Source organism: Nicotiana tomentosiformis, chromosome 3, assembly GCF_000390325.3.
Source record: "Nicotiana tomentosiformis chromosome 3, ASM39032v3, whole genome shotgun sequence".
Lineage (NCBI taxonomy): Eukaryota > Viridiplantae > Streptophyta > Magnoliopsida > Solanales > Solanaceae > Nicotiana > Nicotiana tomentosiformis.
Window position 1 is genome coordinate 40,961,076 of NC_090814.1, and position 17,299 is coordinate 40,978,374.

The following is a 17,299-nucleotide window of genomic DNA, read 5'->3' on the forward strand; positions in this document are numbered from 1 at the left end:
GGTGAACATTTCTGGTCGTGACAAGTTGGTATCAAAGCACTAGGTTACTTAGGTCTCACGAGTCACGAGCAAGCTTAGTAGAGTCTGAAGGATCGGTACGGAGACGTATGTACTTATCTTCCAGAGGCTATGAAATTTAGGAACAAATTTCACTTATATTCTTCTCCGTTGTGCGGTTTTATTCTATCTTTGCTGATTGAACTCTTCTATTCTTGTCGTTCCGCGGATGGCGAGAACACGTGCAACATCTTCAGCTGGACAGCAGCAGGAGCCCCCAGTGGCAGCTCCTACTAGGGGCAAAGGACGAGGCCGAGGTCACACTAGAGGCCGAGGCAGATGCAAAGCTCAGCCTAGAGCTCAAGTAGCAGCACCAGCAGTTGAGCCTCGGCTAGATTTTGATGAGGAGGTTCCAGCTCAGACAATACCTGTTGGACAAGCTCTAGTCCCGGAGGGGTTCATCGCCACCCCTGTGCTTCAGGATGCTCTATTCCTTTTGGTGGGCCTTATGGAGAGTGTGGCCCAGACCGGTACATTTCCTGTGGCACCAGCTGTCTCTCAGGATGGGGGAGGAGCACAAAATCCTACTACTCACACTCCGGAGCAGATGGCTCCCCAATATCAGTCTCCAGCAGCCCCGCCAGTTAGGGTAGTTCAGCCAGTTGTTGCGTTACAGGCCGGTGATAGGCCCGACATGTCTTCTGAGGGCTTATTGAGATTGGACAAGTTCAAAAAGCTCTTCCCAGTTCACTTCAGTGGTGCACCTTCTGAGGACCCGCAGGATTATCTTGACCGCTACCATGAGGTGCTGCAGAACATGGGTATAGTTAAGACCAATGGGGTCGATTTTAATGTATTTCAAATGTCGGGTTCCACCAAGAGGTGGTGGAGAGATTACATGTTGACTAGACCAGCTGGGTCGCCTACACTTACTTGGGAGCAGTTCTCACAATTATTTCTAGAGAAGTTTATCCCTATCACTTTGAGAGAGGATTACCGCAGGCAGTTCAAGCATCTCCAGCAAGGCAGTATGGCTGTTATCAGTACGAGACTCATTTTGTGGATCTAGCCTATCATGCTCTCCTTCTGCTTCCTACTAAGAGAGAGAGAGAGAGAGAGAGAGAGAGAGAGAGAGAGAGAGAGAGAGAGGGTGGGGAGGTTTATCGATGGACTCGCTCACCCTATCAGGCTACAGATGGCCAAGAAGATCGGGAGTGAGATTTCCTTTCAGACGGTTGCTAATGTTGCTAGGCGGATCGAGGTGGTTCTTGCTCAGGAGAGGGGGCAGGGGTCTGATAAGAGGCATCGTTATTTCGGTGGGTTCAGTGGCGCCTCGTCTAGGGGCAGGGGTACTTTTGGTAGAGGCCATCCTCCCAGGCCATATCATTCAGCGCTCCAGGCATCTCACAGTGCTTCAGATGGTCGCGGCCTTCATATGTCTCATCCCAATCAACTAGCCTACAATGCACCACCAGCTCCTATTAGTGCACCTCTGCTCTAGAGTTTTCAGGGTGATTACTCAGGTCGACAGGGTCAGTTTCAGGGTCTGCAGTCACAACAACTGAGGTCCTGTTATACTTGTGGTGACCCGAAGCACATTGCTAGATTTTGCCCTCGGGCACCATGCAGCTCACAGCAGCAGGGTTCTCGTGCCATGGTTCTGGCAGCGGTTGCTTCACTGCCTGCTCAGCCAGCTAGAGGAAGGGGTCAGGAATCCAGAGGTATAGGTCATGCTGTTAGAGGTGGAGGTCAGGCCGTTAGAGGTGGAGGCCAGCCAGTTAGAGGTCGTCCCAGAGACGTGGTTCAGAGTGGTAGGGCCCAGCCCCGATGTTATGCTTTCCCAGCCAGGCCTGAGGCTAAGTCATCTGACGCTGTTATCACAGGTATTGTTTCAGTTTTCAATAGGGATGCTTCAGTTCTAATTGATCCGGGCTCTACTTATTCCTACGTATCATCCTACTTTGCTTCATATCTGGTTATGCCTCGTGATTCTTTGAGTGTTCCTGTGTATGTGTCCACACCTATGAGAGATTCTATTATCGTAGATCGTGTTTATCGTTCATGTGAGGTTACCATTGGGAGTCTTGAAACTAGCGTAGATCTCCTACTTCTCGATATGGTAGATTTTGATGTCATCTTGGGTATGGATTGGCTGTCACCTTATCATGCTATATTGGATTGTCACGCTAAGACGATGACCTTAACCTTGCTGGGGTTGCCTCGATTAGAGTGGAGGGGGACTCCTGGCCATTTTAGCAGCAGGGTTATCTCTTATGTGAAGGCTCGACATATGGTCGAGAAGGGGTGTCTAGCTTATTTGTCTTATGTCCGTGATTCTAGTGCGGAGGTTCCTTCCATGGATTCAGTGCCAGTTGTTCGTGAGTTTCCAAAGGTGTTTTCTGCAGATCTGTCGGGGATGCCACCCGACAGAGACATTAACTTCTGTATTGATTTAGCTTCAGGCACTCAGCCCATTTCTATTCCACCATATCGTATGGCCCCGCCAGAGTTGAAAGAATTGAAGGAGCAGTTGCAAGATTTGCTGGATAAGGGCTTCATTAGACCTAGTATCTCACCCTGGGGTGTGCCTGTGTTATTCTTGAAGAAGAAAGATGGGTCGATGAGGATGTGCATAGGTTATCGACAGTTGAACAAAGTCACCATCAAGAACAAGTATCCATTTCCGAGGATTGATGACTTATTTGATCAACTTCAGGGTGCCAAGGTATTTTCGAAGATGGATTTGAGGTCTGGCTACCATCAGTTAAGGATTAGGGCATCCGATGTCCCTAAGACAGCTTTTCGGACTCGATATGGGCATTGTGAGTTTCTAGTGATGTCATTTGGGCTGACAAATGCCCCGACAACATTTATGGATTTGATGAATCGAGTGTTCATGCCCTATCTGGATTCTTTCGTGATTGTGTTTATTGATGATATCTTGATCTACTCCCGCAGTCGAGAGGGGCACGAGCAACATCTTCGAATTTTACTTCAGACTCTGAGAGATAGCCAGTTGTATGCCAAGTTTTCAAAGTGCGAGTTTTGGTTAGACTCGGTCGCTTTCTTAGGGCATGCAGTATCGACAGAGGGTATTCAGGTGGATCCTAAGAAGATTGAGGCAGTCCAGAACTGGCCTAGACCCACTTCAACTGTGGAGATCCGGAGTTTCTTGGGTTTGGCGGGTTATTACCGTCGGTTTGTGGAGGGGTTTTCGTCTATAGCAGCCCCATTGACGAGATTGACCCAGAAGGGTGCCCCGTTCAGATGGTTAGACTACTTTGACTACAGCACCGGTGTTGGTGTTGCCTACAGGTTCAGGATCTTATACAGTATATTGTGATGCATCTCGAGTTGGGCTCAGAGCAGTATTGATGCAGGATGGTAGGGGGATCGCATATGCGTCGCGGCACTTGAAGGTCCATGCGAAGAATTACCCTGTTCATGATCTAGAGCTGGCAACCATTGTTCATGCGCTGAAGATCTGGAGGCATTACCTTTACGGCGTGTCATGCGAGGTTTTCACGGATCATCAGAGTCTACAGTATTTGTTCAAACAAAAGGATTTCAATTTGAGGAAGAGGAGGTGGTTGGAGCTATTGAAAGATTATGATATCACCATCTTGTATCACCCCGGGAAGGCCAATGTGGTGGCCGACGCCTTGAGTAAAAATGCAGCAAGTATGAGCAGCCTTGTGTACATTCCAGTCGGGGATAGACTGCTTGTATCAGATGTTCAGGCTTTGGCCAATCAGTTCGTGAGGTTGGATATTTCAGAGCCCAGTCGTGTTCTAGCTTGTACAGTCGCTCGGTCTTCTTTTTTTGAGCGCATCAGGGAGCGGCATTATGATGACCCTTATTTGCTTGTCCTTAGGGACACAGTGCGACACGGTGGTGCCAAGAAGGTTTCTTTTGGAGATGATGGAGTTTTGAGGATGTAGGGTAGTATTTGTGTGCCCAATGTAGATGAACTTCGTGAGTTGATTTTTGAGGAGGCCCACAATTCCCGGTATTCTATTCATCCAGGTGCCGCCAAAATGTATCAAGATATGCGGCAACATTATTGGTGGAGGATAATGAAGAAGGACATAATTGCTTATGTAGCTCGGTGTTTAAATTGTCAGCAAGTAAAGTGTGAGCATCAGAGACCTGGTGGGTTGCTTTAGAAGTTAGAGATTCCTGAGTGGAAGTGGGAGCGTATCACTATGGATTTTGTTGTTGGACTTCCACGGACTCAGAGGAAGTTCGATGCGGTATGGGTTATTATGGACAGGTTGACCAAGTCAACGCATTTTATTCCTGTGGTAGTTACCTATTCGTCAGAGCGGTTGGCTAAGATTTACATCCGCGAGATCGTCCGTCTTCACGGTGTGCCCGTGTCTATCATTTTGGATCGAGGTACGTAGTTCACCCCGTACTTCTGGAGAGTGGTACAACGTGATTTGGACACACAGGTTGAGTTGAGCACAACATTTCCTCAGACGGACGGACAGTCCGAGCGCACTATTCAGATATTGGAGGATATGCTCCGCGCTTGTGTTATAGATTCGGGGGTTCTTGGGATCAGTTCTTGCCACTTGCGAAGTTTGCCTACAACAAAAGCTACTAGTCGAGCATTCAGATGGCTCCCTATGAGGCATTATAGGGGAGGCGGTGCCGATCGCTAGTTGGATGGTTCGAGCCGGGGGAGGCTCGGTTGTTGGGTACAGATTTGGTTCATGATGCCTTGGATAAGGTCAAGATTATTCAGGATCGACTTCGCACAGCTCAGTCTAGGCAGAAGAGTTATGCCGACCGTAGAGTTCGTGATGTTGCATTCATGGTCGGAGAGAGACTATTGCTTCGGGTTTCACCCATGAAGGGTATGATGAAGTTCGGAAAGAAGGGCAAGTTGAGCCCTAAGTATATCGGACCCTTTGAGATTCTGGACAGAGTGGGTGAGGTGGCGTACTTGCTTGCGTTGCCACCTATTTTATCAGCAGTCCATCCGGTGTTCCATGTGTCCATGCTCCGGAAGTATCACGGTGATCCATCCCATGTGTTAGACTTCAACTCAGTCCAATTGGACAAAGATTTGACTTATGAGGAGGGGCCGGTGGCTATTCTAGCCCGGCAGGTTTGACAGTTGAGGTCTAAGAGTTATCCTTCAGTTCGAGTGCAGTGGAGAGGTCAGCCGGTCGAGGCAGCTATTTGGGAGTCCGATTCGGACATGCGGAGTAGATATCCACACCTTTTTACTAGCCCATGTACTTTTTTTATGTCCGTTCGAGGACGAACAGTTATTTTAGAGGTGGAGAATGTGATGACCTAATAGGTCATCTAAAGTTTTAAACCTTAATTATATGTTTCGAAGCCTCCAATAGCTTTCTTAAACCTTTCTTGATTTGCGTGCGCAGTCCGGGTGTTTTCTCGGAAGGATTTTATGTTAAGAATTGATAAAATATGAAATTTTGCCTTAAAAATCCATTTGAATTATCTTCGGTCAATATTTTGAACAAACGGACCCAGATCCATGTTTTGACGATCCCAGCGGTTCCGTATCGTGATTTGGGACTTGGGCATATGTCCGGAATCGAATTCGGAGGTCCATAGCTCGAGTTTTCGCTTTTTGTCGAAAGTTTGAAGTTTAAAGGCTTAATGAATCTAAAGGTTTGACCAATGTTTGACTTTGTTAATACTGGGTCCGTATTTTGGTTTCGGAGCTTGGTATAGGTTCATTGCTGTATTTATGACTTGTCTGTCAAATTTGGTGAGAAACAGAGTTGGTTTGACATGATTCGGACATCCGGTTGTTAAAATAGAAGTTCTAAAGTTTTCTTCAAAATTTCATTTGATTTGGTATCCGATTCATAGTTCTAGGTGTTATTTTGGCGATTTGATCATGCGAGTAAGTTCGTATGATATTTTTAGACTTGTGTGCATATTTAATTTGGAGCTCCGAGGGCTCGGGTGAGTTTCGGATAGGCTACAGATTGAATTTGGACTTAGAAAATAGTTTGTGTTTTTCAGTTTCCGGTGCAGACCTCAGACCTCGCAATTGCGATGTCAGGCTTCGCATTTGCGATATGGCAGAATCCCTGCCAGGTTCGCATTTGCGAGCTATTTCCTCGCATTTGCGAAGAGTATCTAGGCATCTAATTTCTTCGCAATTGCGAAATGGGCTGGGGAAGGCAGTGTCCGCATTTGCGATCAAAACGATCGCAGTTGCAAAGAGTTCATGCTACAAAATGCGAACAAACCATCGCAATTGCGATGGCAACAGAGGTGTGAGAACTTTGCATTTGCGAAGGGTTTTTTGCATTTGCGGGGTTCGCAATTGCGAACCTCAGGTAGCAGTTGCGACATTTGCGCCTGGACTTAAGCTAAGTTAGATGAGATTTCTCTCATTCTTTCAAAATTTCAAACCTAGAGAACCCTAAAGGCGATTTTCCCAAGAGCCCTTCTTCCCCAATTCATTGGTAAGTGATTCTAACCTATTTTCTTTCCAATTTCCATTTCATTTCATAAGATTTCAACCTAAAATCTAGGATTTTTCATGGTGGAAATTGGGGGTTTGGGAAGAATTAGAGATTTTTGTAAAATTAAAATTTAGACCTCAAATTGAGGTCGAATTTCAAAACAAATTACATAACCGGGCTCGGGGGTAAACGGGGGGGGGTGAATGGGAAGAATTAGGGATTTATGTAAAATTAAAATTTAGACCTCAAATTGAGGTCGAATTTCGAAAAAAATTACATAACCGGGCTCGGGGAGGGGGGGTTTTGATTCGAATTTTGGGTTTGGACCAAGCGGGCTCGGGAGTTGACTTTTGTTGACATTTTTCAATGATGACCTAAATTGAACCTTTTTCATTCGTGGGTAGTTCCTAAGGCTTATTTTGAATCATTTGGTTGTTAATTTGCTAGATTTGGTTGGTTTGGAGGCTTGTTTGAAAGGCAAAGCCATGGTTGAGCTTTGAGTTGATCTTTGGGAGTGAGGTAAGTGTCGTGGTTAACCTTGACTCGAAGGATTAGGACTTGTTTGCCTATTTGCTACTTGTTTAAATGTTGGATACAACGTATATGTGAGGTGACGAGTACTTATGCGTTGTTATTGGGTTAAAGCATGTAGGTGGGACTTGTTTTCTTGTAATTTATCTCTTTCTTTGATCCTGATATCCATGCTTAGACTAGTTAATTGATAAATTGATCATTCTTTTCGTACTTATGAACTATTATTTTTGAAGTTGAGAATGGTATTGTGGAACTATTGTTGACAGAAGACTTGATATTGCTTATTCCACCATCCTATTGTTAAATGTTCATTGTTACATGGTAAGGGGGAGTGTTAAAGCACGAAGGGTGATACCGTGCCGTATCTATTGATTCATGATGAAATTGAGGGTAAAAGCACGAAGGGTGATTCTGTGCCGTATTTATCATTTTATGATGAGATTGAGAGTAAAAACACGAAGGGTGATGTCGTGTCGTTATTACTGTTTCTTAGTGAGGCTGAGAGTAAAAGCACGAAGGGTGATGCCGTGTAGTTTTATTCATTATGCTTGTTCATTTTGTTGATTGAAGGTTTATTGACTGATTCTTGTTATTATTCCCTATTGTAGTTACCGTATCTTGTACCCCCTTCGCATGTCCCCTCCAAATTGTACTTGTTAATTCTTTATCTGCTATTATTTTGTACGTATATTTCCGTCTGTATAGGTTTAATTACGTGGGTGTCCTGTCATAGCCTCGTTACTACCTAGTCGAGGTTAGGCTCGACACTTACGTAGTTCATTGGGTCGGTTGTACTCATACTGCACTCTGCACTTCTTATGTAGATTTTGGTATTGGTCCCGGCTGTCCGTGAGGCGTACCAGCTCGGATTGGCATTTGGAGACTCGAGCTAGATCTGCTGGTATCCGCAGAACTTGAAGTCCCTTTCCATTTCCCCTATTTACTGTTCTTTTCATTCGAGATAGTTGTATTTATTTCAATCCCTCTTTTGTAGAGATTCTAGAAGCTCGTAAACTTGTGATTCCAAATCCGGGTTGTACTTAAATATTATTGGTTTTTTGTCATTTGTATTCTGTTTTAGTTTCTTTTCGGCTTAATTGGTTTTACTTAATTGAATTGATTAAAAATTAGCCTAAAGATCACCTAATGTTGGGTTGCCTAGCAAGTAAAATATTAGGCGCCATCACGGTCCCGAAGGTGAAAATTTTGGGTCGTGACAAAAATAGTAAAAATGTCTAGAGAATTTTGCCAAAGTCATATGCAAGTACACATTTATCGTATTCTAACTTCTACTAACGGTTCTTGCATGACGTTTTTAAAACAATACCAAAACATTAACCGAACCGTACTGATACGAAAGAGAAACCAAGATGATTGGGACGGTTTCAAAAAGTCTAACTTTGGTTATACAAAATGGAATAACCGAAAAATTGGTATGGTATAAATTTTATAAAATAACCGGCCGAACCGAACCATTGGCCCCCTAATTTTGCTTTACTTGCATCTTCTAGGTTGTTTGGTCAAGCGGCCAAAAGTAAAATGTTTTTCAAGAAAAACACTTTTACTTCGAGATTTTATAGCCTATTTAGTTAAACTTTTAAAATCATCCTATTTTTAAAAGTAACTTTTTAAACATTACTTTTCGAAAAAGTATTTATAGAGAAAAATAGTTTATGTTTGGCTAATCAATTTAAAAAATACTTTTGAGCAATAATTTGTATTTAGTCAAACTTTTCAAAAAATATTTAGTGTCAAATTATGAATAAAGACATGAAAATATTTACTTAATAATTAGTATTAGTACCCGCACGATGCGCGGGCACAAAACATGTCAAGTTATGAGTTAGATTATTTGAATTATGTGCAAATAATCTTAAAATTTGAATCTTTCAGATAAAATTATAGATAGTCATTAGATATTAATTAAGAAGTAAGACATAAAATCATTTCTCAACTCAACTACTTGATTTTAGTACTTGTATTTTGTTTTACGGTCAATATTAAAGAACATTAAACCTTGTGATTTGTTTTAGCAAATCATATTATTTTATAAAATTCTTCCTCCCACTTTACTTTTTATCTCAAATACAAGCAAGTCATATCCTTCTACATTTTTCACGTATCCTTTTTCTGTTTTTGTTCTTTAGTTATAGGTATAACCTTATTCATTACTTAATATTGTTATATTATCATGTGATCTTTTATTAGCTTACTAATTGAGTTAATGTTTTGCTTACTACCCTTTTAATAATCATCGATAACTATAAAATAGTTCTGAGTAAGAAGAAAAAAGTGTAAAAATATAAGCAAGACTTTTGAGTATCTATCAACAATATTTTTGAGTATTATTTAATTATTTAATTTCTTTATTTTTAAATTAATTCAAAGTATAAGTATTCTCACACTATTTTAATTTTCCTCTTTATACATTCTGTTCCCTACTATGAAATTTTAGTTAGTTATTAAAATTAATATTTTACCTATAATCAAATAATATCACATTATTATGTTCCCAATTTATTAGTTTAATCTTATAATTGTTTTTTGTATAACGCGCAATTAAATTTTCTTTCTCTTTTATTTTCAAAAGACAAATTTGACTTTTAACTTTCATTAATAAAATTACCTACATGATATTTTATTTTATATTTTTAAGGTTTTAATTTGTTATCAAATTTCTATTTTTATCTAATAATACTTGAATTTTTATTTATTTTTTAACTTTTTTTTACGTTTCTAAGATCTAGTATTATTACGTTTTCATGTGGCTTTTCATTAATTTATCACTTTTATTTATTATATAATTACCCACTATTATCCTTTAATAATATATATATATATATATATATATATATATATATATATATAATTTTTTATTCTTAAAATAAATATTTATTTTTTAAAACTATTGCTCAAAATTCTTAAATTATTTAAATTAGTCAAACATATATTTGAGTATTGTATATTTACTTTATTTTATTTTTTTAAACTAACTCTTAGTCTAATATCCTCATATTATGTCTAAATTAATTTATTTTTATTATTAAATATTTTAATTTTTAATTTTCTTTACTAGACTTCAGTTATGTAGCCTTATCCACAACATGACCTTTCTTATCATACACAAAAATGTAACGACTCGACCAATCGTTTTACTTTCTAGATTCTCGTTTCCCTAATTAAGACTCCCCGTATATGCTTTTACTATTTTATGACTTGCGGGGATGGTTGGTTCAGGTTTGGAAGGGTTCGGGTTGAACTCGAAAAATTTAGTTCCTTAGTAGTGGCCTATAATGGCTAAGTTTGACTTAAGTCAACGCTTTGAGTAAACGACCTCGGAACCGGGATTTGACGATTCCAATAGGTTTGTATGATGATTTTGGACTTGGGCATGTGTTCGGATCGGGTTTCGGACGACCCAGGGGCATTTCTGTGTTTAATATTGAAGTTGGCGCGTTAAAGGTTCTTCAAGTTCTTTAAGTTTGGGTTGGAGTAGGCTTTGTTATCGAAGTCCGTGTGGGATTCCGAGCTTGGAAATAGTTCAGTATGGTGATTTATGACTTGCACGTAAAATTTAGTGTCATTCCGAGTATTCTAAGTATGATTCGGCGTGTTCGGAGTAAATTAGAAAAACTTGAAGTTCATAAGTTAATTTGATTTGGTTTTGGGGTGCGATTCTTTATTTTGATGTTATTTCACGCGTTTTGAGCGTTCGACCGAGTTCATTTTATGTTTACGAACTTGTTGGTGGGAATGGTACTGCAGGTGCGCCGCCTCGTTCGCTGAAGCGAAAGTGACCAACCAGGCCTGGGTTTGCAGGTGCGGGAGCATGGGCACAGGTGCGCATCTGCGGGCGCGATTTTCTTTCCGCAGAAGCGGAAGTATGGGGGCTGGCTTGGGATCGCAGGTGCGATCCACTTTTTCGCAGAAGCGAGAGAGGCTTGCCTGGGCAAGGTCCCCACCTGCGACGATTTGTCTGCAGAAGAGGAGCCCGCAGGTGCGACTGTTTTGTCAAAAATGTGAAAATCACTGGGGCAGTGAGGGGTGCATTTATATGAGACTTATGTTCTTTTTCTCTCATTTTCACTTGGGGTGGTCGATTGAGGAGCTCTTGGAGAGGGATTGTTCGCCTACCATCATGAGTAGGAGTGGCAAAATGGTTAAAAGAAAACGGTTAACCACTCATATTATCCACTAAAAATGGGTTGGATAATAAATTTTTTAAAAATAGGTCAAATATGGATAAGAACCATATTATCCATTTATAAAATGGATAACCAATGGGTAACCAATGGATAACTAGTGAGTTTAACTTTTATATTTTTAAAGCCTCAAATTGGGAGTTCCCTCAAGTTTGGGAGACTAGAAATTCTCTCAAAAGTGATTATATTCATGAAGTCATGGATAATATGGTTACCCATATTATCCGTCGGTTAACCCATTTTTTATCCGTATTAAATATGAATCGGGTCGGATAATTTATTCGTAATTTCATTACCCATTTTTTATCCGAACCATATCCAACCCGACCCGCCCGTTTGCCACTCCTAATCATGAGGTAAGTAATTACTACTTAATGTGAGTTTAATACACGGATTTCAGGTAGATTCTTAACATGTGAATTGTAGAAATTATAGGTTTAGTTGAAAAACCTAGATTTTGATAAAAATGGGATTTGACCACGAAAATGATTATGAAATTGAGTAGAAATTATATATTTGGGTTCGTGGGGTTATTGGTAATATTTATCTTCAAAAATTTTCGGAATCCGGGCATGTGGGCCCGGGGGCGAATTTTAGGAATCTTCTAATTTTTGTTGGGTTATGACTCTAGAAGCTAAATTATGAACTTTTGAGTATGTATGGATTAATTGATATATTATTTGTCTAGTTTCGGATTGTCCGACATCGACTTAAGGATTTTAGAGTGATTTGAGGACCGAAAAATAGACTTTGGAACGAGGTAAGTCTGTTGCCTAACCTTGTAAGAGAGAATTTATCCCATAGGTATTTTAAATTACTATTTGCTACTAATTGTTGGTACTACGTACGCACGAAATGACGAGAGTCCGTGCGTAGCTACAAATCATACTTATGTTCGGGTAGTTTTAGGACTCTATCATATAATACTTATATTAATTGGACTCTACTTGTTAATTTAAGTGCTTAAATTATATTGAAACCCGATAAAGTATTCGTAAAGACCAAACTTCACTTACTTTGAGTTTTGGCGGGTCACTTGACCGTTGATAGAAATTGTGCCTTCTTCTATATTAGTCTTGTGATAACCTTGAATCAGAGTTCGTAGAGTATTCTCCATTCTAGTGGAGATGGTAGAACGCCTTGACAGTTTAATAGATACATCTATGGTTCACACTGGTCGACCCTCAGCAGTGTACACATTATTCTGGTTCGGGCCATACGACCTCAGCATAAATTGTGCATGATAATGCTCGGAGTCCGATTACACTTGATATTACTTTCATGACTTGAGAAATTACAGTTTACTTGATGGCCCATATTTGTTGAAGTTAGTATGTGCTAGTTGGAGATTTTAATTTGACTTCTAGTTTAAGAAACCACTTATTTACTGTTTGTTTTTGTATTATTATTATTGATGTATTCCATGCCTATTTAGAATTTCTGTACTTTATTTATTGTCCCATAGTAAGTGTCGACGTCGACCCCTCGTCACTACTTCTTTGAGACTAGACTAGATACTTATTGGGTATATGTTGTTTATGTACTCATGCTATAATTTTGCACTAATCGTGCAGGATCTGAGGGAGGTACATCTGGCAGTCAGTCAGGCGCAAACCCTCGTTACCCCAAGGCATAGTGGTGAGCTGTTCTCTGTGTCCGTTCTACAGCACCCGCAGTCTCTCTTTTGTATTTACTTTCTGTCTATCTTATTCCAGACAATAGTATATGTGATTTTGTATATTCTACTAGTTGCTCATACACTTGTGACACCAGATTTCGGGAGTATTCTAGTAGGCACTGTATGGTTTTGAGTATTAAATTCACTGTATTGACTCTCTCATTAGTTTATGCTTTACTTTACTATAATTTTTCCAATAATCATTTTCTTAATAAATAAAAATCAACTACTTTGAAATTATTAAAAAGAACAAATACATGATTAGTTCACCGTTGGCTTGCCTAACGACGACGTTGGGCGCCATCACGGCCTACAGGGGAAATTGGATCATGACAACTTGGTATCAGAGCTCTAGGTTCATGTAGGTCTCACAAGTCACGAGCAGGCCAATAGAGTCTTGCGGATCAGTGCGGAGACGTTCGTACTTATTTTCGAGAGGCTATAGAGTGTTAGAAAACTTCTCTTTCTTCATCTCCTATCATGCAGTTGATGTTGTGCTAAGTATCTTTATCTTATTCTTCCACAGATGGTGAGAAAGTGCGTGATAGATGTACCCGACCGTGGAGGAGCTGCTCCCCCAGTTGCTAGAGGCCGAGGTAGAGGCTGAGGGAGGGCTCCGGCTCCTGCCAGAGGACAAGGGCATCCTAGAGTTGCTCCAGTTGTGCCACCAGTGGATCCAGTGGAGGATCCTGTTATTGAGGAGTAGGGCGAGGTACCTGCAGCTGAGCCGGCCCCAACGGATTTCATGTCTGCACCAGGATTCCAAGAGGTCATGGGCCGTATGCTGCGATTCATGGATTCTATGACGCAAGATGGTTTTTTTCAAGCGGATCCAGCCACATCTCAGGCGGGAGGGGTAGCACAGACCCCTACCGTTCAGGCTCCATGGCATGCTGCTATAGTATATCAGACCCCGGGTGCACTACCCGTGGGCGGGGCTCAGCCAGTTGCAACGGCTATACTAGAGCCCAGACTAGCTGCGACCTGCGAGCCGCAGAAGCTATTGGATAGATGGACCCAACTACATCCTCCTGCCTTTGGCGGTGAGCAACATGGGGACCCCCAGGACTTTATTGATCATTGCAGGGACAAACTGCACAACATGAGGGCATTGGAGTCCCACAGGGAGGACTTTACCACCTTTCAACTGGAGGGCAGGGACCGTAGATGGTGGTAGTCCTATCTTCTCAGCAGACCAACAGGTTCTCCTCTTTCTGGAGAGATATATCCCACCCTCTCAGAGGGAAGAGTTACAGGGTCAGTTCGAGCGGCTCCAGCAGGGTCAGATATCTATGACCGATTATGAGGCAAGATTCTCTGAGTTGTCTCGTCATGTACTTATGATACTCCCCACTGATGCAAAGAGAGTGTAGAGGTTTATTGCAATCTTGCATTATGGTATTCAGGTCACTATGGCCTGAGAGATTGATATGGGGACTCCTTACGAGCAAGTTGTAAAGATAGCTTATAGGATCGAGGGTATTCGTCAGCAGGGTCGAGATCAAGAGCCGAGGGACAAGCGGTCTCGATATTCTGGATGGTTCAGTGGTGCTCCGTCTGGGGGCCGAGGTCAGTTTGTGAGGGGCAAGTCTAGCAGGCCCACATATCCAGCACCGCCATCTTCTCGGGGTTCTCCAGTGCGGCCCTATTTCATTTCCATTCTAGAGAGCTCCTACTGTCCACCGGCTATTCAGGGTTCTTCTAGTGGGTGTTAAGGTTCCCAAGGTCAAACTCAGGGTCAGTCATCCTCCGCACCGAGAGTTTTCTTTGAGTGCGAGTATCTTGGTCATGTGAGGAGATTCTGCCCAAGGCTTCAGGGCAAGGCAATACAGTAGGGTCATCAGCCCATGATTACCATACCAGCTACCTCACCAGCAGTCCTTCTGCCCAGAGGCAGAGGGCACGTGGGTAGGGGTCGTCCCAGAGGTGGAGGCCAGTTAGGTGGCACTCCAGCTAGATTCTATGACTTTCCAGCCATACCAGATGCAATAGCCTCAGATGCCGTGATCACAAGTATTGTTTTTGTCCGTGGTAGGGATACTTTAGTACTATTTGATCTAGGGTCTATGTATTTATATGTTTCATCTATGTTTTCTCATTTTTTGGGTGTTCCTTGCGAGTCCTTGGGTACTCCTATATATGTGTCCACGCCAGTGGGCAATTCTGTTGTTGTGGGTCAGATTTACCGGTCCTGTATCATGACTTTCTGTGGTTAGGAGACTAGAGCGGACTTTCTGTTGTTCGACATGACTGACTTTGAGTTCATCTTGGGCATGGACTGGTTGTCTCTGTACCATGTCGTCCTTGATTGCCATGCCAAGACTGTTACCTTGGCAATACTAGAGTTTCCTAGATTGGATTGGAAGGGTTCATCTGTCAATGCTTCAAGATGGGTTATCTTTTTCTTAAAGGCGCGACACGTGGTTGAGAAGGGTTATTTGGCTTATTTAGCTTATGTTCGGGATACTGCTGCAGAGACTCCGACGACTAATTGAGTGCCCGTGGTGTGGGAGTTCTCCAATGTGTTTTCTTTTGATCGACCAGGCATGCCACCAGATCATGATATCGATTTCTGTATTGATTTGTCTCCAGGTACCCAGCCTATCTCTATTTCACCGTATCGCATGGCTCCGAAAGAGTTGAAAGAGTTGAAAGAACACCTTGAGGAGTTGCTAGCAAAGGGGTTCGTCAGACCGAGTGTGTCTCCTTGGGGTGAAGGATGGGACTATGTGGATGTGCATTGATTACTGCCAGTTGAACAATGTTACCATTAAGAACAAGTACCCGTTTCCATATATTGATGATTTGTTTGATAAGTTTCAGGGTGCCAGGGTGTTCTCTAAGATCGACTTGAGATCGGGGTATCATCAACTGAAGATTCATGATTCAGATGTTCCGAAGATGGCATTCCGGACTATATATGGCCACTATGAGTTTCTAGTAATGTCCTTCGGCTTGACCAACGCCCCAGCGGCATTTATAGATTTGATGAACAGGGTGTTCAGGCCATATATTGACTCATTTGTCATTGTCTTCATTGATGACATATTGATCCACTCGCGTAGCATGGAGGAACACGAGCAACATTTGAGGGTTGTGCTTCAGACCTTACGGGAACAGAAGCTATATGCTAAGTTCTCCAAGTATAAGTTCTGATTAGATTCTGTGGCATTCTTGGGGCATGTTGTATCAGGCGAGGGTATTAAGGTAGATCCCAGGATGATCGAGGTAGCCAGAGTTGGCCTCGTCCTACCATAACAACCGAGATCAGGAGTTTCTTGGGGTTAGCATGTTATTATCGTCGTTTGTGGATGGCTTCTCATCTATTGCAACACCCTTTACTAGAATGACCTAGAATGGTGCTCCATTCTGATGGTCTGATGGTTACAAGGTGAGCTTTCAGAATCTCAAGACCGCATTGACTACAATATCGGTTCAGGGATGTATACTATGTATTGCGATGCTTCACACATTGGCCTGGGTTGTGTATTGATGCATGAGGGGCGAGTTATTGTATATGCATCACGTCAACTGAAGCCCAACGAGAAGTATTACCTCGTACATAACTTGGAGTTGGCCGTGATAGTTTATGCTCTCAAGATCTAGAGGCATTATCTTTATGGGGTGTCCTGTGAGATTTATACCAATCATCGTAGCTTGCAACATTTGTTCAAGAAGAGGGATATCAATTTGAGGCAGCGAAGGTGGCTTGAGTTACTAAAGACTATGATATTACCATCCTTTATCATCCGGGCAAGGTGAATGTGGTTGCTGATGCCTTGAGCAGAAAGGCTGAGAATACGGGTAGTTTGGCATTCATTTCAGTAGAGGAGAGGCCATTGTCTAAGGACATTCAGTCCTCGGCTAACAAATTTGTGAGGTTGGATATTTCACAGCCCAGTCGAGTTCTTGCATGCGTCGTTGCTCAGTCTTCATTATTTGAGTGGATCAATGCTTGTGAGTACGATGATCTGCACTTGCTAGTTCTTAGGGAGACGGTACTACTAGGTGGTATCAAGGAGGTTACTATTGGTGAGGATGGTGTTCTGCAACTCCAGGGTCGTCTATGTATTCCTAATGTTGATGGATTAAGGGAGAAGATTCTAGAGGAGGCACACAATTCTCGGTATTCTATAAATTCAAGTGCTACGAAGATGTATCGCGACCTGAGGTAGCATTATTAGTGGCAGCGGATGAAGAAGGACTTAGTTAAGTATGTAGAAAGATGCCTAAATTGCCAGCAGGTTAAGTATGAGCACTAAAGGCAAGATGACCTACTTCAGCAGATGGTTATACCTGAGTGGAAATGGGAACACATCACTATGTACTTCGTAGTTCGGTTGCCGCGGACTTTGAGAAAGTTTGATGTAGTTTGGGTCATTGTCGAGAGGTTGACCAAGTCGGCACACTTTATTCCGATTGTGACTAGG

General features: G+C 42.1%; 1 protein-coding gene across 1 annotated transcript; it reads left to right on the forward strand.

The window, feature by feature from the left end:
- Positions 1-16,225: 16,225 nt before the first annotated feature.
- Positions 16,226-17,044, forward strand: LOC138907674 (uncharacterized). The gene is made up of 2 exons (XM_070198278.1): positions 16,226-16,260; positions 16,657-17,044. The coding sequence occupies exons 1-2, from the start codon at positions 16,226-16,228 to the stop codon at positions 17,042-17,044; spliced, it is 423 nt and encodes a 140-aa protein (XP_070054379.1).
- Positions 17,045-17,299: the final 255 nt, after the last annotated feature.

What these genes read in the sequence shown, in the direction of transcription:
- LOC138907674 (XM_070198278.1), top strand. Translation starts at nt 16,226, where the DNA reads ATGGTGCTCCATTCTGATGGTCTGATGGTTACAAG. An exon ending in GATGGTCTGATGGTTACAAG is followed by an intron (nt 16,261 to 16,656) that starts GTGAGCTTTCAG and finishes TGCCTTGAGCAG; the next exon opens with AAAGGCTGAGAATACGGGTA.